Below are 25603 nucleotides of genomic sequence, written 5' to 3' on the forward strand. Positions count from 1 at the left end.
CATCAGCACACTCACTGTAACAGTGGAAATGAAATGAGGGGGAAGAAAAGTGAAATGTTTATATTCTTCTCTTTAAATCATGTTTCATCAATTATGTCCTGCATACATATTTATTTTGTTGAGAACAGTCATACAAATAGAAAGACAGACTGGACTCATGATACATTATTGTGCAAACTGATTGTTTAGCACACATTAAAATATAATATACAAGTTACTTCTAAGCTGAAGTGTAAGTTGTTTTAAAGAGTTGAACACCCACACACAATAATGAGTTAGCACTGATTGTTGTTATGCTTAGTCCTGAGCTTTTTTATAACCCTATATAAGTGTTGAATTATGGTAAGTTGCTTGTGTTGATTTTTAAAATCGGAAACAAGTTGTCAAAGATTAATCCATGCCAGAGGCCAGTCACTAGGCTAAAACAATAAAGAGTCAACTAGAGGCTGATTTTAAATGAAAAAGAAAGTGTAGCTGAGATGTTAAAGACACAAAACTTGATATTTTTACATCCACAAATCCCACAGGGCTCTTGTAGAGTGAAAATGCTGAGAAAACCTGTCTGAAAATCCAAGAAATAAATCATTATTCCATGGATATTCTAGATTCTTGAAATACAAGAAAAGACTGAATCTTCCTTTTTCAGTGTGAGCAAGTTTAATATAAAGTTTGGGTACAGTCTTTTGCCTTTATTATTTTTATGCTTGTTAGAATTGGATAGGCGTGCTTATATTTCACTTTCAGGCTACTCTAGCAGACCATTCTACCAAAAAAAGGTCAAAAAGGGGTTTCATCAAGTATTTTAGAGAATCTATCATCTGAAACTGTATTTAATGACATACCAACAGAAGATGGAGTGGGAAGAAATCTCGGAAATAGGTATGAATGAAGATATATCTGGGCAAACCTAAAAGCCTCTGCAAACAAACTCAGTATCTCATAAAAACATAGACAGTGATAAATATTCTTAATATTTTGATGTTGATTTATTAAGGGCTGGGAGTTTAAAGAATTATTTGGTATCACAAGAAATCTAGACAGAAACTCTGAATTACATTACAAGAGTGAGTTACAAGAGTGAATTAGGTTAGTTGTCCAAGCTTAATCCTAACTGGATGTATCTGCTCAGAGGCAAACCACGATTGTAATAAGCATCAGATGAATATAAGTAGATCAGGACTGAGATAAATGGACAGCTTGCATTCTATTTATACTTCCACATTATGCTGCTGAGCCACTTCTGCCAGTCTTTCTTCACAGAAGAAAGATCTCTCAAAAAAAATTAAATAAATCCTAAACCTAATACCGAGTATTTCATAATTTAAATGTACAATAACAAACAAAAAATTGCAATATGTAAGATTAGGGTTTCAATATTCTGGAAGCATTAACATTTAACTGTCAAGATAACAAAAAGCTCTTAAAGCCTAACATCTGTCCCTCTAATTTAGGTAATCTTACACTGCATGTCTGAATTTCCTGTGGGTTAGCAATAAATGTGACCCATCTCCAAAAGAACAAGTTCCTTCACCATTAGCAATAGAAAATACTCTGAAAATCACAGTGGATCAGAGAAATAACTAGAGGAGGATGTCTCTTTATGACCAGCCACGTGAAGTGAGGGTTAACATCTAACAAGACAGCACTTCCACTTTGTCCTTTAATTCAAGTCCTTTCACTTTTGAAGGCAACTAGCAATCAATTTCAAAACCTCAGAGATGTTCTAGGAAAGAGTAAGGAAACTGCATACACACTGACAAAGACCAGGAGGTCAGAACATGGGGAAAGCCTGATTAGCATCCACTGCCAATGCAAAGCAGCAGGTAAATCTATTGTGATATTGGAGCTAATTATGCAACTGCCACCACCAGTTCACTCATTTACTTAAATTCTACCGAGAAAAATGACCTGGAAGGTGACAATACAGGTTGTGATTGAACAGGTTTGTCAGAGATATGAGGTCTACCTTTTTGGTCAGAAGTGAGAGCATATGAAGAGGAATCTGTTCACATTAGGAATTCTTTCAGTCCTATGCCTGATGTGGATCCCTACTTTCACCCAACCACAGTGTCCCAGCTCTGTGTTCAGCACCCAACTGCTGCTGCTCTGTGAGCCCAATGCAAGAGAGGGAGGAGACCGCAGCAGGTGGGGGCCTGTAGAGAATGGATTTTCACAGCAAGAGAAGGAGAAAGAAAGTGATGGGAGACCTTTGGTGCCTGCACACTATGGAGTCACTGCAAGAGAAAGCTGCTGCTGAAAATCAGATAAAACAATTGGCAGTAAAAAGAAGTGGCTTAAGATGGTTTATCAAATACAGTTTTACTGACAATGTCCTATAAAGATATTATAATTTCAGGCTTATCAGCCATTCCCTGCACCTACACCCTGAGGCACCGTGGTCATTCCCATCATGTACCAGCTAATAATAAAACTAAGGGACTCAGGAAAAGTAGCTGACTTTATATATTGAGTTATGCTAGTGAAAACTCTGTTCAAAAATCACCTGCATGTAATAGGTGTATATATATGCCTATGCAACCACATATGAATGTACAGAAATGAAAAAAATATGCAGTCAACAACACTGACTGACCTTCCAGCAAACAACTCTGCAGAATCAGCTGGGAAGAGACAACCAAAATTTGATGTTGGAAAAACTTGCTGGCATTTAGGAATATTTGATTTTGCTCAAAATAGAATTCTAGTTGGAAAGTTGTATCTTTTAACAACTACAGCAAGTACACAGTACTTTCCCATCAGGTTGAGTTCTGGTAGAAGCAGACAGAGAAGGGGTTTGTATGCATTTACACTCTAGACAGACACTGCTGCTCTCTCCAACTGGATCTGCCACATCTGAGATTAGCAAACAGCTCACTAATGAAACCTGCACTTCCTTAGTTTCTCTACAGGAGATAGAGCACCTGGGAACACATTTCCTAATTGTTCAAGAGGGGCTGACTTTGCTGAGGGCCAGGAAAATGCAAACCCCATGATTTGATGGGTGATTTTTAGAAGGTCATTTCCTGTAGATGATACCTTTGACAACTATGAAATGCAAAACATTGTATAGACCACTGCTGAATCAATGCATCCAGACAGCTCCCAGAAGGGGTGGGACCTGGCTACAGCTTCAGGTGTTGTCAATAATCTAACGTGTACAGAGGGAAATCACTGCTGAGCACCTACATAAACAGAGGATGCTGTCTTGCTGTGCTGCCATAGGCCAGGAGCACCCTTTCAGCCCTCAGTCTCTGCTACCCTAAAATTCCTTCCTCTGAAAAATTTTCTCTGTTGCCATGTGCTTTGGACCCAAGGGACCCAGTGCTCAGTTCTCACATCTTCTCTTATCAGACTTCAATTCTTCTCCACTTTTCACAATCCTCTCTTAGTCTCTTCATGAATGGGCTATTAATAAAAAGAGAGAGTTTTCAGTTGAGTGGCTGCTTTGAAATTCTTCTGCATGCACTGTTACACCAATTACAAATGTATGTGGCAGTAATCCACTCAGCACAGAAGAAGTAGTGCTATTAATACTTTACAAAGCTTGTATGCAGCTGTAAGTAATATCTTTTAGGGACCTTTCAAAAATGCTGCAAAAATCCCTAGGCTGTAAGAACTTCATACAATTTTTCTCAGGTTACTGTTAGGATCCAGCACAGCAGGTTGTGCAGTGTAGTCTTCTGAAATGGTTATAGAAATAAATCACATAAACGTTTGGAGAAGGAATGAGATTTTCATAATATTAATAAACATTGATTAACTGCTGATTTCAATGATGCTCATGTCGGCCTCTAGCAAAATAGGATTTTTCCTATGTACAGATAAGCATGCTTAACTGAAGTGGGATGAAGGGATTTCTGGTGGATGTTCAACAGTTCCCTAGACAGTCAAACTTTTTAGTTTGTTCATAGTTAGTTTGCCTCATTCTGCTTATCAGCTACTCAGTTTAAATAGACATACTTAAATTACACAGTCATAATTAAAGACATGCAAGCAAATATATCTAAACACAGTGAGAGAGAGACCAAGGGTCTTTATGCCATCTGGAACTGCAACAAGTCCATGCTTCAGTTGAGTAGCAAAAAGCTCTTTGAGAACTAAGAATCAACAATTTCCTTCTGAAAACTCAAAATAAATGCTATGTATGATACGCAGTTATTATCATTGTAACCTTTAAAAAGACTGAGAAACTCATTCCATCTAGAGCACCTTACCAACCAGTACCAACACAAAATACATCCACAATCACACAGGCACTTTTTTTTACCTGACTCCATACTGCTGGCAAAAGGAAGATTCCTGCTCCCAGTGGCTTCTTGCTTCCTTTGTGTGGGCATTTGCATTTGTGCAGCCTAACAGTGAATTATGCATGGATACGTTCCAGGTAGGACAAGCAGAGCAGAGACACGCGATGCGGCTCGGCTTGAAGAAGCCAATAATGATGGTATACAAAGGAGCATGTGGAAAGCTGCTGAAATTATATCTATTGCTTTCCAGGTTGGGTGTATTATTTAATGAATATTTCCTAAAATAGTACTGCAAAACGTGCTTGAGTTTGGATACTTCAGCTGAGATGTTCACATGATTTAATAAAATAGCACTACTAATGACTATTTATGGCTGTACATTTAGAACCCAAATAAAGGCACAATGGGTAAATACATCATTGGAGTTACAACTGCCAAACAAATTATTACATCAAAATGTGTTGAAAGACACTGAGGATTTTGTGAATTAAACATATGAAGTAGAAATAGGCAGTGATGAAATCATGGCTCCTCTTGACATAGTCATACAGCACGGAAAAACTGGGGGAAATAAAATTGTTAGTATGTAAGCTACTGAGAAAGAAAAAGTCAAGACATTACCAAAAAATCATAGGTTATTCCTCAGCCTGCATATTCTCTGATGTGACTAAAGCCTGCAAAGGGCACAAAATGTGGGTCCCCATAGCTGTAGAGCCATACAACCAAAGGTCAATCCCAGCTAACAGTCACCTTCTCCCTCCCAAATTTTGATCTCACTTGTTGCATTTGGATTCACAGATTAATTTTTCCAGACATTCTAAATGCTGTCAGTGAAGACAGCACTGTGACAGCAGTTTCTATATGTTCCTCTTCTGTACAGAAGAAGTGTTAACAGGCATGCTCTGCTATCCATTAAAGATGCGTTTCTGAAAAGTCTGATCACTAAAAACATTATCCCATTGCTTCACTCTTCATCATCAAACTGCCTTCATCAATCCCAGTTCATTTGAGGAAGATCATATGACACTGAAGACAGAACTATCCAGGAAGAGGGGCACAAGTGCTCCCACTAAAAGACTGATATTGAGGACTTGGTCTCAGGAGTGCAGCAGCTGGGATCTTTAAGGAGGGTGATCTGCTCCAGAAAGTTGGCATCTCCTCCAGGTGACAAATACTCCATCCACCATGCCATATATACTGTCCCTGTGCACTTAAACTGTGTGTATTTTGTTCTCTGCACACATTCCATCCTCCATACAGAAAAAGTGATTTGCTTTCCAAACAACCTCCAGCATTTCCCCTGGATGACTGAAAACAGTTAGCAGAGCAGGTTGTTCAGGAATCAGTAGTGGAATGCCAAACCCAAGGATTGGATGATCTAGGGGGCTGGTCCTCTCCTTGTGCAATACAACACAAATCAGGGACTTGATCACAGGAGCAATCTTTGCTCAGATTTGTGATGTTTAGGCCACCAGCACCAGGCACCTCTATTAGTTATGTACAGGTCTGCATGGGTTATTTTTTTTTTTTTTGTATCCTTAAATACAAGCAGGGTGTCTGGAAAGCATTATGCAAACTGACTTCCCCCTTCAGAAGAACTTATGAGATTCCCAGATATATCCCAGGAGTGAGAAGCAGGTAAGAAAAAAAACCAAAAAAAGCACAGATACTAAAGTTCATGTTAAATATATACAATACTTGAATATTTCAAAACTCCCCAGCTGCTCTCAAAGCAAAATAAATTCAGATCAAAACCAAAGTAGTATCAGAGAAAAGGCTGTTACTGAGTGCAGAAATTTTGCAGAACACAGGTTTAACTTTAGTTTACATAGCTCTTTATTAAACCACAAATTATACTATGCTCTGCTTTGCAGCTACATGCCTGGACTTTGCTGCTGTTCTGGATACTAATAATATCTCACCACATTTCCCTATGTACAATCATTTAATTCTCTTTAAACATTTAAAACAATCTGTGACAACTACTACAATGTATACTATATGTATATATAAAACACAGTAAATAACTGAAAGAAACAACTGTCTACTATGAAAATTGATACAAATTACTTCAAGTAGCAAGACCTAGAAGCCTTCATATAGTCACCATGCTTTGATCTATTAAAGATCCATTTACAGTGAGCTGCAAAATTTTCTGCTCTGCTACAATGGCACTGAAGCACCTGTACACCTTGCTGCAAAGGTTTTAATCTGCAGGAAAACTTTTAACACTGCAGACTACCACCAAAATCCACCAGACAGCCAGGCAACGGGTCTGATGTGCCCTGTCTATGTACCCATGGATACAGGAGACTCTGGAATGCCTCCATCCTGGATCATCTCCACTGTTGGAGGCATTCAAGACTCAACCAAGCTTGTCTCTAATAAGTAGATTGGCTTTGAGCAGGTGGTTGGACTAGATGATACCCACAGAAGCCCTTTCCAATCTAAATTATTCTATAATCATCTGATCCATTTAGCTCCCTCACTGTTACCCAGTAGTGTTCACTGCTTTGATCCCCACAGAGGAAAAGGGAACCATTTCCAGTGCTTGATTTATGTTGGTTGTTTCAATTTCCCAGTGAATCAATAATTTAGCAGACTTTTATCTTCCTTATTTTACAGTTGTGTGAAGAGGCCAAGTGGAAAAGTAAAACATTAAATTATTTACAAGTTGTACACACATGCAGGCAGATAAATGATGTATCATATATTTAACAGTTTTTACAAAGTACAGAAACAATAAGTGTGATGGCCAAAGTCCTTTGTCTAAGGAGAGAAAAGTAATCTTCAAGACTGTGTTAATATTTTTAGACATAAAAAAGGGCTAAAGCAAATGTATTTAAGGTAGATTCAAAGTTTGTAGAAACTTCAGAACTACCAGAGTCGGCAGTTTCTGTCTGCAAATGAAGGAATGAGGCTCCATTCCACTGCTGGCAAAATTCTTCACAAAAGGCAATTAAAACCCTGTTCCATGTTTTAGGAGGACGGAATTGATTAAATCACAAGTATGCAGAACTGTCAAGGGTTGGCAGGTGATTATCACAGACTGGGAGAATAAATTACAAATTCATTTGTAATGGGTGGACAATGCTATAAAACAACAAACAGATCCTAAATCCTCAAGTCTCCAATTACCAACCCTATTTAGTTTGCTTGAATAAAGGATTACATCTTTTTATTTTGGTGCTTGAGAAATAAATAACTAATATTAAACTGCTCAATTTTTATACAACTCCAAATAACCTCAACACACGACGAAGACTAGGACAGCAAACAGAATTCCCCATAATTCAACCTTTCTAAATGTACTTACTGCCTTATACACACAGCTGAACAAATTCCTTCCAATAAAACTTAACCAGAAATAGGTTTGAAAAATGGAAACAGTTTTGAAGTACAATGCTCTGAGTATTTTCTGCAAAGGAACCGCAAAATAGAACAAATACCGCTACACTTTTTTCCCCCCTGTAACTTCACATTCTTCTTGAAAACTGATTTAAAATATATTTCTTTCTTAATGTGCATATATTTTACACAAAGACCTTCTGTTAAAATTCATCTGGCTATCTGAACCCCCCCTTCCCCCAAATGCACACAGAAAGACACAGTCATTAAAGGATTGGCAGAACAAGATCGCCTTTCTTTTCTGAAGGGGGCCCTACCAACAAAGAACCTTCAAAAGTCGTCTTTATTGTTAGGTGCTGGGTGATGCAATCTTCTACGGCAGTGAAGATCAAGGATCTACTTCCTCCATGTTCGAACAAGCAGACACATCTCTTATCCACACCATATTAGCGTTCTTCTACCCTCTGTTTCTGACAAACTGTTCTGGTATGTCACCCCTTTGAGCACCCACAAGCGAAGCAAGAACCCCTTCGAGCACCACAGACAGAGGGTAGTTTTCTCTCCATAAGGTGCACATAAGCTCTGTGCACCAGAGCACAAAAGCTCTGGTGTGATGACAGCACACCAGAAATGAAGGGGTTAAAGCACCTGCGGCCTTGGGGCTTGCCATGGCACCCCAGAAACACTCACTCTGGCCTGGAGCTCACTCCTTTCCCTGATTCAAGCCCCTGCCTCCTCTCACTGGTAGAAAAACCACCAGGTGTGGGAGGTAGAAGGATCCCCAGCAGAGAATACGTGGCTGCTGGCGCAGGGTGGACACCAGCCCAGCCCACAGCTTGGGGAAGGCTGGTCAGTGAGACTGCAGCAAAATGCGAAAAGAGGCCAGACAGAGTCAACTCCTAGTGAAAGTAGACTCTACAAGGAGGCCTGTGGAAGGGAAGGAACTTGGTACTGGGGAGGGACAGCTGGGGACTGAAAAGGAATGAGGGCACAGGAGATACAGGCGCTGGGAGGTGTGGTGTGAGGTTGGGTACAGCAGAGGGACCTCAGGCAGGAGACCTGAGGAGGGACCTGCTTAGGACAGCAGTAGCAGGAGCAGAGGCCAGGATGAGAGTTAACCTCTCAGGACTCTGAGGAGAGGAGAGAGCAGCTCTACCATGCAAAGGAAACTGCTTCTGGCTTTGCCAGAATGGCCCTGTGCTTCCTGCTCAGCGCTGGGGACTGATCCTCCAGCTACTCGGAGTAGCTGCTTTGCTGTAGCGTCCCAGAGAAAACAGGCAAGGAAGACTTGGGATCATCCTGTTCATATTGTATCGATACAGAAATGGTCCCTCCCGTGCAGGCAGGGATAGAGGGGGAGAGACAGGGTTGTACATGTGCAAACAAGACATCATAATAATAAATAACATATTACAGTTTATTTTTACAAGTTTTGATGGTTATGGAGTGCAATTTTTAATAAAGTATAAAACGCAATGCCTTGGATGAGAGACCTACTCTTTCATGATCTTATAGATCAGCAGACAGAAAAAAACACAAGGCCTCAAAGGAGCAAACACTGGGCAGTCACTCAAACCTAGATGTACCGTTTCCTTTTCAGAATAAATCTCATGCCTCAATCCCATGATTTAAGGCACTTTTCCAGCTGAAGGAAGAAATTAAAGAGCTTGAATATATTCTCATCAAACGGCAACACAAGAATTGATAGCAGACACAAAGTAAAAAAATGTCTCTCATATTAACTTTGCAAGTATGATAAATTATTAATAAAAGTTAATAACCAGTAAATGACCAAAATGTTCTCAGATAACATTTAAGATTAATAATTTAGCACTGAAAAATAAGTTTATTATGAAAATAGACTTCTAAATGAAAAGACAAACATCTAATAAGTATGTTTCATATCAAGGCTAGCAAAACAGCACATAGCTGCTACAAAATTGTTTTTTTCTTGGACAGAACAGGACAAATGGCAAATCTTAACAATACTTATAGCTCTCAACAGATAGCTTGGAAAAAATCAAAAAAGGTGTCTCATTAAAAAAAATACTTCTAGCTCTTCTTATCATTGCAGTTGATTGCTTACACATACCTGAAAGTTGTTACTAATATAATGTACACTTTGTCTCTAGTTTAAGCAATGCTGCTTTTCAAACTTTTTTCTCTGATTCTGGACTCAGCTAAGGCAAAACTGTAAATTGATAAACTCAACCAGAAAACAAAAGGTAAATGAAAGTCACAACAAAATGTCACTTCTCAGACTCAATATGTACACTCAGCATTCAGCATCGTGCCTTTCCAGATCACCATCCCATCACATTTGTTTCTTTAGACATAGTACAAGGTCAAGATGCAAAGGGAAACACAGAGTCTAAGTCAATCACTGGTTGCACCTCCATCCTATTTACTCACAAGGTGAGTTAAAAATGTGGCACTTGAAGAAATTCTGGTTTATACATACTAGAATCTGAATTTCCCTGTAATTTCTAACTATACAGTTCTGATCTTCAAAGTAAAATATTGCTTAGTACATCATGTATTTGTTTAATAGGGTGAAAAAACTAAGAGTTTGGAAAAGTGGTACCATATAAAATGTAACTATTTCTAACTTTCACAGCAATCAAAATCTTGTGTGAAAACAAACTGTGTGCAGATATTACCCCTTGAAGTACAGCAGTCCTCAGTTACTGGCAGGGGAGAGAATGAACAGAAATATCACATGTTTCTATTTCATGCAACATGGAAGACTAGAAGCCCAATACTACACCTACTGAAATGAACTCCAAGATAACCGGTGAGCTCAAAATTCAATTAAATCTTGACAGAAGCATGTAAAAGTCACCAAAATGTAAGTGTAAAGACTCAGTCAAGAAACTGGGCTTAATGGGCAGTGGATCCATGCAGATCTCCGTAGAAATCAAGTACCCGCAGTACGGTAACAAACAGATCAAGCAGCTTCTCTCTGCTTTGCCAGTCGACAAACTAACAGCCATAATGTTCTACCAAAAACCACCCATTTCAGATTTGAAGTTAACCAAGACAGTAAACTCCTAAAGAGATGATTGTACTTGATTCAGTTATCCAGGAAACAAAAATTGCGGGAGACCGTCACAGGAGTTTCACCATTTCTCCTCTTAATTAACTACAGACTGCTAGTGAAGGAACAGTCATACCCCATCCCTGTTCCTCCAATGCCATGGCCATGTGTTCTCACTGTTGCCCTGGTGTCAGCTCAAATGCCCTCAGGAAAAGAGAAAAGCAAATTTCTGTTCAATCAACAACCAGTTTAATGGTTCGAACAACTGCAAGGTACCCACCTGATACAAGAGAAACCATGGGAAGCTAAAGGCAAGGGAAAAAGAAAAAGCAGATGTGCTTGGAAAATGGTTTGGGACCAACTGTTTCCAAAAAGCTTAAAAAATTAAAAACTTTATTAGAAATGGTTGCTGTTGGGTTTTGCTTTTGTTTGTTTGGATTTTTTAAACCGGTCTCATTTATTAGGTAGCAGCAACATGGTTTATCAATAGCAGTCAAACTGCTGCTTGACATTAGAAACTTTTGCATGTAGAAACGCCAGTTCTGTTGACTGGCCATGTAACGGCTGTCAGAACCTAATAAGCTCACCAAATGTTGACTCTACACCATACAAACCCACAACTCTGCATCAAGCACGGTGAAACATGATATTTTACGCCATTTTGCAAACAATTTCTCAAAAACTAGGGAAAAAAGCTGCAAAGATGGAAACTAAAACATTGGAGCACAAATGCTATTTCATGTCTTAACTGTTCATAACCTAACTTTGGTTGCTTGCTGACAGAAACAGCTGAGGTGAAGAGTAAGACCAGGTAGCAGCCCCGGATATCCAGGTTTACACAGAGTCATCACTGACCAGACGCCTCCCAGGCTGCCTCCAGATGGGACGGGTGTTGCTGTTTCCCTAAGCTCCCACCCTTGCCGTGCCCTCACTTTATCAGGGGAGGAGACGCTCAAGTGCCAAGCTCTGCCTCGCCCTGCTCCCTCCCATCCCACCTCATCTCTAGGAGAGGAAACCCAGGTGACTGAGCTGGGCAGGAGCCATAACAGGACTCTCACTTCTGCAAGCAGAGGACCAGACCTGCTGAGAGATACCATGGGGCACGCACCCCTTATTCTCCCAAACAAGAAAAACTGCTTGAAGCCCGCCGGCAGTTCTGTGCAGTGATGCGCCTGACCTTATTTCTGCTGGGAATGTTTCTCCCTCCCTCCCTCACCAATTCCACCACGCTTGTCTGATGTTTCCTTTTCTGCTGTGTGAAATACAGATAACAAGTTACTTGAGGCAGGGATCTGTCGAGAGCAGTATAGCTCATCTGCAAAGGATTTGGCAGGCTGTACAAAAAATGGAGCGGAGCAGATGACCAGCCTTTAAAACAAACACAATTTCATTTATTCATAGTTTAATGACTTACTAATTCATTGCCTAATGTATTATTAGCAACACACTTTAAAAATCAGGCTTTGACCCTCAAAATTCCTTTCTAAAGGCATAAATAGTTAAACTAAGTTCTTCCTTCTGCAATTACCAGTCCATTGTAATTTTCAAAGTCTGAGGTCTCCAGCATTAATGGTGCTATAAAATTAAACCTGACACTTTTAATAACTTTTTCCTGAGTACTTTTCAACTCCAGTAAATCGTAGCCAGTGCAGCTGCCTGAGAAGCATTCTGATCTCAATGGGATGAAGCATCCTTGACAGACAGGGCGGTCCTTACAGTCCCGGACAGGCTGTAGGGCAGGGTCTGTGGAGAGGCAAGATCTGCAAACCCCCAGCACAGCCCTGCTCCCTGCACAGGAGAGCAACACACAGTGGCAAGGCTTGTGAGAACCCCACAGAGCCTAATGAACAAAAATACCCCCCTGTAAGGCTAACACACAGCTGATCTGCTGCCAGGAGCAGGAAGCAGAGAAAAGGGTTAGGAAAGAGAGCAGAGTGGATGTACACATCTTGCTTCCTTTTCTTCCACGTGTATCTCTAAAATTGAATACGATAAATTACATTTGTTGCTATTTAATGACACAGGTCGAGCTCTCTGTACCAGCCATGCATCACATGTCTCATATGTCAGGAAGACTTGCAGACTGGTTGTCGAGCCAGCAAGACTGCTGGTCCAGCGTGGTGGTGATACCGAGTGAGTTGGGAGGCTCCTCTGCCTCGTAGCTCTGCCTGCTCCTGCCTTCCTTCTCAGGCAGGATGCACACCAAAGAGCCACCAGCCACACTGCAGCTCAGGCAATGTCCACGTGCAGAACGTCAGGAGCTACTTGATGGGAAAGGATGGGAGAGTAACTCCTGAGGAAATGTGGGGGAACAGGAGGGGCTTCTCCACTATCCAAGAGCCAAATGGTAACACCCACGTCCCTTCCTGCCTTGGCAGTCGCACATCAGGACTGTCTCAAATACCTGTATTTCCCTTCAAACTATTCTTGTATTTCTCTACACTCTCACCCTCCTTTGGGGATAAAATTTAAATCCTGCCTCTTCCCACCAGCTCCAACAAGAGTTCCCTGCAGCATCATATGAATGTCAGGCAGAGGCTTTACTGAATTCAGACCTAGACCATTATCCTAAAAGAATCATTGTGGGATTAAAGGTGTTTAAAAAGAGTATCAAATAAAGCCCAAAGTAATTGTTCTGTTTCCATGTTTTAAAAGGCATGTGGTAGGATGCAGCAAAGTTTCTTCCTGATTTTCTGAAGGCTGGATGGGAACTGCTAGTACTACTTTAACCTGGATAATTGCTAAGCACACCTAGCAAAATTAGCAGTGTAGTATTTAATTTGTACCTTTGCTCTCCTTATGCAAAATTATGCCAGCTCTCTATGCCACCCAGACCTTTTTAATTCCCTGTTGGATCTTCAAAAATGCAAACAGTTGCTTTGAAAAACACCTCCACCTGCCACACTGAAATAATTCATCTTCTGTCTTCATACAACAACAGAGAGAAGCTGTTTCTATTAATATCCCTCTCCTGCTCCAGGCTTTGTGGTCTCAAAGAAATTCAGGTATACCATTTTCAAAGGAATTGACTTTGAAACAATGATGGCACTGAAGTCAGATGCAGATTGCAATGACCTTGAAAGGCAAGTAAAGCATGAGCTGGGAGTAAGAAACACTGAAGAGACCCAGCGGAAGGAAATTAAGAAAGTATGGAATTAGAAAGCTAAAAGTGCTATGTGTTGGTTTGTATTTTTTTCTTACCTTTACTTCACAAGTGATTTATCTGATGTGGAGAGGTCCTTTATTTTTTTTCCCTCTGTCAGCTGTTGGTAGCATTTTGAAAACCATCAACAACTTTGGAATTTTGGTGACTTCCTTTTGATCCCTCCAGCGCACTCAGATGCTCTTTGCCTCTCTTTACTTTCAAATCTCTAGTATCAGAACTCCAATGTACATCCCACAGGCCACTTGCAGCCTCAGCAGCTGCTGCACAAAACCCAGAAATGGAATTTTTGACTGTTGCTGTCCTCAACAAAACCACCTGTGCCAGGATCACAGTAAACATCTGGGTCCTGAGCAGACTGGAGCTATCTCATAATTAGAGCCTGGCATGTACTCAAGCATGAATTAAGTAATGATGATGAATTTTCATCACTCTTGTGATTCTGTGAATGTAGGACATATTCCATCATAACTATTGAACATAAAGCTATTGTTTTTCAGACAGTGTATTATAGGGACCCAGCTTCATGTCCTAATAAATGACCATCTATGAGCAAAGCATCCAGAGAATCTTTTTATACCACCTTGTTTCTGCCAGCTTTCTGTTCTCATCCAAGCTGCATAACCAAACATGCATGTTTTGCTTCTTTAGCCTATCTTTCTCCTTCTTCCATTGCCAACAGTCCTCAAAGAAAGCTGGAAAAATTCCTTCCTCAAAACAAACATGCTTTTTAATCTACTTTGTTTCACTGAATGTTTGTGTGGGAGCTTTAATTTTGTTTTTAAGTATTATAACAAGAATAGAGAATTTTATATAAATGTACTTTGCCATTACAAATATGCTGAAAGGCTGAGTAAAGTGTCTCAAAAAAGCGAAATGCTAAGTAAGAAAGCATCAAGCTTCCTTTTATAAATCTATTTGGTAATAACAACCAAGTTCCAGACTCAGCTAGAAACTGAAAACAAAAGCCAGGAGAAGAATTACCTGGTGTTTGGAGAGACAAATTCACGTATGTATCAGCAAAAGGATACAAGATGGGTAAACTTTGCCCTCCCACACAGCAGAAACCTGCCTGAGAGTTCGGGCACTTCTCAGAGGCAGACAGGGAATCAGAAAAACCCACTCAGCTTTCAGCTCACCATATGAATTACCAAATGAGTCTTTTCACTGCAGTAAATCTGAAAATTGCAAACGCTGAGATAATGGAAATAGAGATAAACCAATTCAATTACAAATCTTCCACAGCAGCAGGATACAGAGCCATAAGAAACATTTCAGTTTGGTGGGGCTTTTCCACAGCAGTTGCTTCAGTAGGCACCATGCCTGTAGTAACACACGCTAGGTAAACGCGGAAAGAGGAAACAAGTCAGTCACACAATGCACTGGTTCATTTGGTTCATGGGCCAAAAGCTGATACAAGACTGGTTTTGCAAAGCTCTTGTTCAAACACTGGCATGTGATGTGAGGTAACCTAAAATGACTGGCTAAGTAACACAGGGTTACTTGGAGACAAAACCAGCAGCCCAGGACAAAATAGTGACCAAAGGAAAGGACTTTGTCCATCCCAGAAGCCAGACACAAGACTGTTTACAGAAAGGCTGCAATTTATCATTTGATATTTTTAACAATGAGTGTTGTAGTCTGAAGAGTAATTTTTAAAATCAGCTATGTGTATTCTCATCATTTTCTGTTTGGATAAATTATCTTGATGTTTCATATGCAAAGCCACCCTCCCTTTAAATTCGTCAGATGATAGGCAGGAATTGAAAGAAAAGGAAGATACATTTCTGGCTCAACAAGAATTGAGACTATAAAAGAACTAGGACAGTCACTTCTTGGTGCAAATTTTCTGCCTGCCACATGAAGTGCTGCAGGCAGAAAGAGTTCTAGTAAAACTGTCACTTAGCAAATGCCTCAAGCATAGGAAGGGTGACAGCCCTGAAATAACAGCACAGGTGAAAAACAAGAGCTTACTTTTAGCACAGCGGTGTGGTTCTCAACTTGCCAAATACCTGTTTGCCCAGATTATCAATTTTAAAAAGGCAGACTGCTGCCAAGCAGCATTACACACCTAAATCTTCAAAACCTGGCGGTACCATGCTGCACTGTGCTTTATCAGCTCACCACAATTTGAGCGCCACATTCTACGAGGAAACTGCCTTACCCTGTGTCCTGAAAGGGATTTAACTGCCTAAGGCACCATCACACCAGCTCCTACCAAGCTCAAACACCACCAACCTTCACACAAAGGCAGATGTGTTTGGGGATGGCTATCACAAGGCTTCTCCGTTTCAGCTTTCTCCCATGCTGAAACTCACAGCCAGTTACACCTTTTGTGTGACCAAATTTAACATTTAGTCATTGCAGCATGGTTTCATTGTGCCCAAATCCCTGCTGCTCCAGGGAACCGTATGGGAAGCCCAACAGCCAGCTCCATGGCCCTGGTACACCACAACTCAATTAGCACTTCCCGTCAGTCATCAAGAAATGTAAAGCATTATTACAAAATCTCAAAAGCCACAGAAAGACCAGCAGAGACAGACTGAGGATATAACTAACATCCAAGACTGCTTTAAGTAAGGGGGTCCATTGTCTGAAACTGCCTACACTGTGCAGGAAGTCAACTTCCAAGATGATGATTCCATCTCTACCTGCACCCAAGACTGTGTGCTTTGGGTGACTGTTCCACAAGGCATGAGGAAGCTGCACCCATGGTGCTGTTAAAGGCAATGTTAAAGGCTGGACTTCCAGACAGTTTGCATCACCACAAAGCTGCATTCCTATGTGTGGCAAGCCAAGTGGCTCATGCTTGAGCTATGCAGTTGTGGGGATAAGTAACTAGAGAGGTCAAAATAGCCAACACAGTATTGCAGGGCTAACTCAAGAGACCTACAAGCGATTAATCCATATAAAAGCATTCAAGATTCTGTTCTTTCTGTCGGAAATGAGAGCTGCTATTTAATGGGACAAAAGAAACAATGGAACTAAGCCGGATACTGTAAAACAGTAGACTCAAAGTTCCAGATGAAATGCAGTGTTTCAGATACTGAAAACCTTAAGAATTTGTTGGAGCTGACACACAAACAACAAAATCCCAAGTAGCTGGCTTGATCTTCTTCATTAAATGAAAAAGTGAGTGACCCAAATGCCTCCTGCTCCCAGGCATTGGCCAACACATCAGCTTAGAGCAAACACCTTGAAGACAACACAGCCAGCGTTACATGCAGACACCCCGTCCCTGCTCTGTGCTGTTCCTTTTCTGCAGAAGTTCCCTGTTATTTGATATGCACAAGGTAATCTTGCAGTTTGGCTCCCTTTGGTTGGAAGCATGGCAGACAGCTGTGCCAGGCACTCTTGCCAAGAAAGTATTCTGAGACACCATGATAATAAAACCACATTAAAGTAACAGGCTTTTTTCTTCTTTCATATCACTAAGTATTTAAATCCAGGCAGGGCTTTCCCAGCTCTGCAAGCTTTAAGTATATCTACCCAAAGTCCATAAACTGAAGAGGAGACTGACAAGTATGCAGCCCATAATCCTATGAAAAATCATTCTAAATGTGCCATCATTTACTATTTAATACCTATTTTGCCCTGAATCTGTTGAAAGATATCCGCCCAGATGGCAGTTTTCCTACTGTAGTTCAGTAACTGCCACTAAAATCAATGAAAGACTGGGGTAGGTGACATAAGAGAGGTTGCTAACAGTACCAGAAATTGCATATGGATACGGATATGAAGTCAAGTGGTTCTTGGTTTTTTGCTGTTTGGTTTGGTTTTTTTTTTTTTGGGGGGGGGGGTAGGGGCCAGGGGGAGGAGTTGTATGTAAAAAAAAAAGAAACCCTCTTGTTATGAACTGTTTTGGGACACAATCTTTAAGCAAAAATAGCTTGGCTAAAAATAAGATGTAATCAACCTTGATGTTGAACAAAATACTAAAATATTTTTCCTCAGATTCCCAAAAAGGCAGCTAGCTCCTTTTAATAAGGAAGATACTGTTGCCATCTCTGAACTTTACTCCCACTAGTTTCACTAGATTCAGCTGTTTCAGTAGTAAAATAAAGATTTTGTTTTAGGCCAGAATATGCTAAGAAATGGATGTCATGCAGGGGCTCCCAGGAGCTGTGACAGTACATCCCCATAGCAAATATGAGCAATCCACTCCTAACTGCTTAATTGTGTCTGTTCAACTGCAGCTCCCATCTTTATTTTTAAAATTTTAAACCTCATGTCAGGAAGGACATGCCTACTTTTTCTACTTTCAGCAGAAAAGCTGAAACTAAAGGCCAGCAAGTTAATACCAGGCAGAGGCATGCCCCATTACCAGTAAAGGCCACCTGGGTGCCGTGGATGTGCCAACAACCTGCAGATTTCAGACCTCTCACGTGGCTCTCTCCAACTCTATCAGCTACATAGAAAGTTGCCAAGTAGTAAATCAATGGATTCATGCTCAGATCTGCCTACCTGCCAAATTAACAGAGGCAAACAGAGCACTCTGCCACATGGAGAAAGACTTTTTGGGTTCCCAAACCTGAAAATCAAGTGAACCAAGGACAGAAGCTACAAAGGTAAGAAAGTGCAGGCAAGCTCACAAGAGTGTAGGAATGGGGAGGACACACAGAACAGGTCCTTCCAGCTGCCCACAACTTTAAAATGTCCCTTCAGAATGCCTCAGGATGTTCCTGTTTGTTCTTGCAATAATCTAACTCACCCCAGTGATGCTTGGAGATGGTGTGCGAGTTCCTTTCTCCTACATCTGTGCCTAATTTGTCACTACAGGTGAGCCAGCTTTCAAAACTTCAAAAGCCTGCCTGTCAAGAACAGAAAGTCAGGGAAATGTAATGTAAAGTTTGGGCCCAAATTGTGAATAAGACTGAAAATCTGGAGCTATTGAAAAGTGACTGAGGCTGAAATGGCTACAGGATGCTACCTGTACTTAAAATACCAGCACTGCATACGTATTTACTGCGGAACCACATGTTTTCCTTCTTTGGTCTGCAGATGTTTCTTCTTTCTGCAGAGCATTAAAATTGCGTTTGAGGAGAGGAAACAGATGGTAGCTGTAATAGTGGCGCTTTTCCAAGGTGGAAAGAAACTGTTATAGTGGGGCTTCCACAAGCTTAGGGCTGAGAATGTCAGACTTGTATTGCCTGTTTGCATGAATTAGACAACACGTCACTGCAAGGCTTCCAAATGATGCAAATGTAGGGTAGTGACTGACATCAGGAGCTGGTGCCTTAACACTGTTTCTGTGTCAGTCAGAGCAAAGGGAGTCCTCAGCAGAACCCCCATGGCAATGATATGGACAATGCATGAGGTCCCAGGTCAGAACTATTCATCATCTCAGGCTTCAACCTCTGAGCTACTGTTCCATGGGGAGGGGAAGCTCTGTCCATAAACAGAAATTTGTGGAAGAGAGTTGAATTTAACACAGCAACAACTGAAAAAGAAGAAGGAAAGTAAAAACTATGTCCAAATGAACAGAAATTATGCCATTATCCATCAAAACAATAAACATGGACAAAACCAGGATTTTTTTTTAGTATCAATAATAATGTCACAGTTTTTTTCTGAAATAACCTCACAATTCTAATAGAAAATAAATTTTAAAAAAAACCAAACAAAACCAAAAAACCACACCCAGAGAATTTCTTTAAATAATTTCTGCCTTATTTTATGGATTTATATGAGAACAGCAAAAGCAATTAGTCTGGTCATCCAAGTCCAGGTGGCCATTTGATAGAAGGAAAGTGGCGGGGAAGACTGAGGAGTGGATCTGCGAAAAAATTAAAGAAAATGTCATGGGAACACCCTTTATAGCTGTTGGAAAAGGGTAGGGTGCAATGTTATTTTGAACTGTGGAACAGGAGTCAGAGCATGAATATGAAGCAGATGATAATATTAAACTAGGGAGCATGATTTTGGTAGCTAAGTGTGTTCAGAAGTAGAAGACACGTGTTGGAGGATAAGGTGAAGGTGAGGAAGATGAGAAATAATCAACCAAAGCTTTGCCAGAGAAAGCTGTCTGGATTTGTGAAATGTGGCAGAGGAAGGCACTCGAGGGATCCAGTGAGAGGATCACACACTCATAAGAGAGTAAGGAGAGGTCAGTAACGTACCATGGGGGCTGGGAATGTGAGTAAATCAGAATTTGGTCAGAGAAGAGGGAGCAGAACCGCTAAGGCAAGTGCTGCTGTGGCAGTGAGGGATGAGTAGCCCAGAAAGGTTGTGTGAGTGCCAGACTGACACAGGGGACTTGCCAGCAGGAAAGCAGCCAGAGGCATAAAGGCTGTTGTGGTAGAACAGTGAAAGATTACGGACACACCCAGACCTACCATTCCTAACCTCAGGCATTGGGAGATGCTAGGTTAGGAGCTGAGCTACTCCAGGCTTCCTGGCCCCCTGACCCAGTCACAGGAAAGACCAGTGCACCTCAGAAGGTAGAAGGACTTTCCTTCTTAACATCTTAACATGCCCCCTTCTCTCTGTTCAGTGCACAAGGATTTTAGGAGAATCCCTCTTCTGACGCAAAAGCTTAAAACTACCTGGGATAAATCTCAGCCTGCCTACAGTATAATTCAGAAAAAAAAAATACAAGCTAAGGAAAAACAGTTTTTTGGGGTTTTTTTTAACCTAGAATCCTACAAAGGAGAAAATTCCTTGATGCCTGAAGGTGGACAGCTGCACCAGGGAGAAGCCAGGGTAACCTCTGCATTTCAATTACTCCTGAGTAGGGAGCTATTGAAAAAGTCTGAACATGATCTTGGGCTGTTAAGGAAATCTTTGTTTACAAAAGGTTTCTGAATCAACAGAACTGCTGTGAAGCCAGACAGGATAATTTGACCCAAGGACAGTGTACAGCCCAAGCATGGGAGACAGCGACAGAGAAACAGTCTAAGCAACCTGAAAGCAGCAAGGGAGGGAGGGGGGGTGAAGGAAAAGGAAACCTGAAACAGTCACCTGTAAATACAACCACTGGCTGTAGAAAAGTGCTGCCTTTGGCCTGAGAATACCCACACAGGGATTATAATGGAGAGGAAGAAAGAGAAAGGGGAGGAGAGGGACCAGCTAAACCACATGAACGTGAAACTGGCTGTAAAGTAAAGGCTGCCTTTTCTCTCTCTTTTTTTTTTTTTCCCCCCCCCTTTAAATATGCAAGTTTAACAAGCTAAATACCAGCACATGGTCAGAGCTGCCAGCAAGTATGAAAACAGCGTTCGGAGCTGCTGGTGGCTACATGAAGGTCACAGTGTACCTGCAGCTGCACAGCTGAGAGACAGGCGGTGTCACAGGCAAACCTCCCACTCTGGAGGCTCCCTCTCCTTCAGTTCAGGAAGAAAAGGCTCTCACATTCCTAATCAAATCCACCATACATTCGTAAAATTTATCTTGCCTCAAAAAAGCTAGATCAACATTTTCATGGGAGTGGAAAAAGTAATGTACAAATTACTAAAATAAACTGCAATAGACAGTATGCCCTAGAAAATATCAGACTGGCTTTCTTATTAAGAAAATCAAAACAGAAAACTAAACAAATATCCAGACATTTAATAAAGACATATTTTGAAAATAGGAAGATAATCAATAGGAATAAAAAGAAAGGAGAAAATAGTGTGCATGTGACCTTTACTTGTAATTTAATGCTTGTTCTTGTCAGATCCAATCTTGTTTCCCCCCCAGAAAAATGTTATTGAGAAGGTAAAATACCTTTTTTCCCTATCCAAGAAAACAGATGCAGCTGATCTGTTCATTCCATATTTGTCATTTAATCTATGTGTTCATCAGACTACAGCATCAGCCATCTTGCTAATTATCTCCTTCCACCCCACGGAAATTGAAAAAGATGAGAAAGTCACCCTTAAGAAATAGAGGACTAGGAAAACAGGAAGATAAATTCCAAATTTTGATACTGCAATGAATAATACCTTATATATTCTGTATTTTCAAATCACTGTTTTGCCTCACATGACAATAAGATGCAAGACTTCTGTAATCTGTCAACCAAGAATAAAGGGCAAACCAAACAGTTTAAAAGGATGCAAAAACCACCTCTCTTGTCTTTCCAGGCAACTTTTTATTCTGAAATATGTTCACATTCTGCATAAGCAATAGCCAGGAAAACATTCCTAGATCTAATCAAAGATCACATTATCATGCACTGCTTCTTAGTTCTAGTTTTGAACACACAACCATTTACATTTTCAACAAATAAAAGAATCTCAGAAATTGTCATAATCTTTCTACAGCGCTAAAACTGTTTTAGCAGATCTGCTCTAGTTTTTAATCCATACAGGTGTAAAACTAACCACGATTAATTCATGCAACTCTTCATTCTCATGAAAGTGCAATTTATATCCACCCAAAATACTGGCTTGCAGTGCTTACAGTTAGCTGAGCTTTTCATTGCTTCATATTAGACCCGTTTCACTAGACAAATCTGTAATTCCCCCAATTAAGGTACAGTGCAGTCAGATGAAAAGGGACTCAAGACCCATTTAGAGTATATGACTGGGCTAACAGCTACCCAAAACTACTCAAGATGATGTTCTAAAGCATGCTTCAGGAATATCTAAGCACTAAAAAATTTTAATTAGTGTTAATATCAACAAAAGTTTAACCTGTTGACAAAAGCTCGTAATGTTTTCTTTCCTATTAATGAGAGCATGCATAAAGAAAGCTAGTCAGATTGCCAGGATTTTCTGTAAATCCTACAAAATCCCTAACAGCATCCACACAACACGTTATTTAAGACCAGCAGCTCCTCCTACCAGCGCACTGGGAAACCGCATTTAATCTTTGCATCAATTCTTCTAGGGCCATTTCTTCAATTTTCAGCCAGCATCTCATTCTCAGATAAAACAAAAAGAATCCACAGCAAACATGCCCCCCCTGCTCAAGGATTAAAGGAGGCAGGGGGAAAAAAAAAACCCCAAGCCAGCCCACTACAGCAGTGCTTCGCAGCCCTGCATTTTAATCGCTCGGCACGGATCCCCTCAGCACAAAGAGAGGCAGGAGCCCACGTTCCCTGCTGGCAGCGCCTGGGTGAGGCGGGCGCTGCTGGCAGCCAGAGCCGGGAATGTTAATGACAGCAGGACCGCTCAGAACTTCTCTCCCCTCTGCCGCGTGTGGGCTTGCCCGCAGTGGAGTCCTCACACGCCAGGATTGATGCGAAGCGCTGAGGAGCCGACGTATGGCCAGCGCTGGGAAGGGCTGCGCTGCATCCCGCGGGAGCAGCCGGAGCTCGCAGAACGCCCCATCCCCACTCACGTGAGCCGGGGCTCCCCCACCTTCCTGCCAGTTTGCTGTCAGGGTGAGCAGCTTGGAAGGCAAATGCCTTCCCAGTGACAGTGCCAAGGAGATCCCGCTCTCACCAGCCCGCAGGATGGCCTCACGTTCGGTTTGGAATGGTCATTTTTGAATTTCCTTTAAACGCTGTCGTATTTCCTTTAAACACAGCTGTCTTCTGGACTCTTAGGAGGAGTTTGCTTTAATGTTGTGCCACAGCAGTCTTATAACTCTGCGAAATTGGTATTTCCACAGCAACTGTATCCCCACCTAAGGCAAAGGGGTTTTAGAGCCGGGCTCCGTGGACCCCACAAGGTGTATGGAGTATACACAACAGAATTGCTGCAGAAGGCAGCCAGGAAAACCAAACCTCATAACCAGTAAACTTCCATTTACTAAAGAGGGTACAGTACCACTGGAAAACTTTTAGGGACACAGGAAAACCTTCAAGACTGAAAGCAGTACAATGCTTCTCTATACAACTCCTCATAACTGGTTTTCAGTACTTTTATACAGACTGTTTTAGAAGTTTGAAACTATGATGCTTTTAACACTTCATTTTTAAGATCATCTTGATGCCTACGAAATCTCATTGTTGTCACGTTTTTGCTAATGGTCAGCTGAATTCTCCCACTCTTCTAATCCTCCTATTGGTTTTATCTATTTCCTCTTATTTTTTAACCACAAAAATAAGCAAATTATCCATGGCTAAAAGAAAAAAGGGATGTTTTTCTCTATGTTTAAGAAGACTGTGCTATGTTATTTAAGATGAAGATTCTTTTCTACAGATTGCATACAGCAGGTAAAAACAGCAGCCCTTCCTAGGAAAATAAGTGGATACCTATGATGATTTGTTCATAACTCTCAACAATACCATTAGAGAGGACATGAACTAAAACAAAAAGTTTTTAAGAGGACCCATCAAACTATCTGGGCTTCCTCTGCCAATGAAATTAATTTAGATAATTCATTTACTACATTAATTTACATTATTTCCACTCAAAATATGGCCTACAGCAGTTCCATGTATTATATATGACTAGAGCCTTATATGTTTCCATTTCAATCTTAACAGAAAAGACAGAATGAAGTCTTCAGTCAAGCTTTTCCATAACAAATTATAACCACTGAAAAACAGGATTTGTAGGAACTTTGTATGCAAAAAGTATTTTGTTTATGTGACTGTCATTTGAGACTGCATTTAGGAAAGGAACAAGTGATGGGCAGCAAAGCCATTATTACCAGGCCAGGCTTGGCCATTCTGGGGGTGAACCAGGAGGAACAAATGAATGAGAAAAAGTGTGCAAGTCTGCAGGTGCACTTGGATAGATGAGGCTCATTTTGAACCAAAGGCTGTGTGACCGTATTGCATCCACAGTCAGCCCAGGGAGAACTCCAGATGTCAGACAGTCCATGGGATTTGTTATGGAGCAAGTCAAAGGCCTGAGGCATTTTTGCATATGCAGAACAGCGAATTTCACTTGTAAGATTTCACGATTTCCTGGTGCAGTAAGAAGTGCAGCAAATATATTCATTTGTAAGCACCTACTGCAAGGGAAGATGCTAGTTCAATCCCAGCTTTCCCTGAGTATCCTGCCTCAATTCAACAGTAATTTCATATTTTCCTTGGAGAATCAGCAGACTGCTTAAGCTTCCTGTATATCAAAGGTCCATCTTTCCGTGGAGTTTCTCAGTGAAATAACCAATGAAAAGGAAGATAAAAATGTAGTGAAGAATTTTACCACATCAACCAGTCAAGTTTCAGAATCACAAGCACATAATAATTTATACTTGTGCAAAATGAATGGAGAACCCAAATATGTTAGTTAAACCTCAGTTACACCAACACTGCCACTTTATATAGACTTTCTACACCTTCAAACAAATTCCAAGCATGCAAGGCATGAGCAAAGCATCCACGTGAAAGGTTCAGTTAGATGGGTTGAAAGTTAGTTTACTTAGAATTGGGTTATTTGTAATCAGGTACTTGTTTGATCATGTTCATTCATGGAAATCAGGCAGCCTTGTCTTCCTGAGTAAGAAGCTTTGGCATAGCTTCTCTACTGAATGGAACAGAGAGTATTTTCAAGATACTTAACCAAATGTGGGATTACGATCTCTGCTGGTTTGAAACAGGATCATCCATGGGTTCACGAACAACCTTGAGTCAGACTAAAGAAACAGACCTTAAACTAATTAAAATCAACTCTTAACAGAAAGACCCAACTGAGCTTCCTTGCAACATGAATCAGTCCAGTATGTGACTGTGAGCTACCTAAGGAATCAAAACAGTCCTGAAAATACAACATCACTATAATTCAGGGAAGAGCTACTGCAGTTTTCACTCTTTTGAAGTTTTTACTTGATCTCTACACCCCTGCAGATCATCATGTAAACCATGTTATGGAATTAAACATGCCATTTCAGTCCCACACATCTTACGCTTAATTAAAATATGATAGTAAAAGGACAGATGCTCAGTTCTAACAGTGAGAGTCAGTAAATACAATAGGAAATGATGTC

At 40.8% G+C, this 25603-nt stretch overlaps 1 protein-coding gene across 10 annotated transcripts in view; it reads right to left on the reverse strand.

Moving 5' to 3' along the window:
* The window catches only part of MCF2L (MCF.2 cell line derived transforming sequence like), a 156765-nt gene that overhangs the window by 101354 nt on the left and 29808 nt on the right, over positions 1-25603 (reverse strand). The window contains exon 1 of one of the 10 annotated variants that reach the window (XM_032100520.1): positions 22564-22979. The exons of 8 other annotated variants lie outside the window; for them this stretch is intronic. In XM_032100520.1, coding sequence (XP_031956411.1) covers positions 22564-22642 — 79 coding nt within the window. In that variant the 5' untranslated portion in view covers positions 22643-22979. Of the gene's footprint in view, positions 1-22563; positions 22980-25603 lie in introns of those variants that run through there. One more of the 10 variants, XM_032100526.1, reaches the window with a different exon arrangement.

Source organism: Corvus moneduloides, chromosome 2, assembly GCF_009650955.1.
Source record: "Corvus moneduloides isolate bCorMon1 chromosome 2, bCorMon1.pri, whole genome shotgun sequence".
In the NCBI taxonomy this organism is placed as follows: domain Eukaryota; kingdom Metazoa; phylum Chordata; class Aves; order Passeriformes; family Corvidae; genus Corvus; species Corvus moneduloides.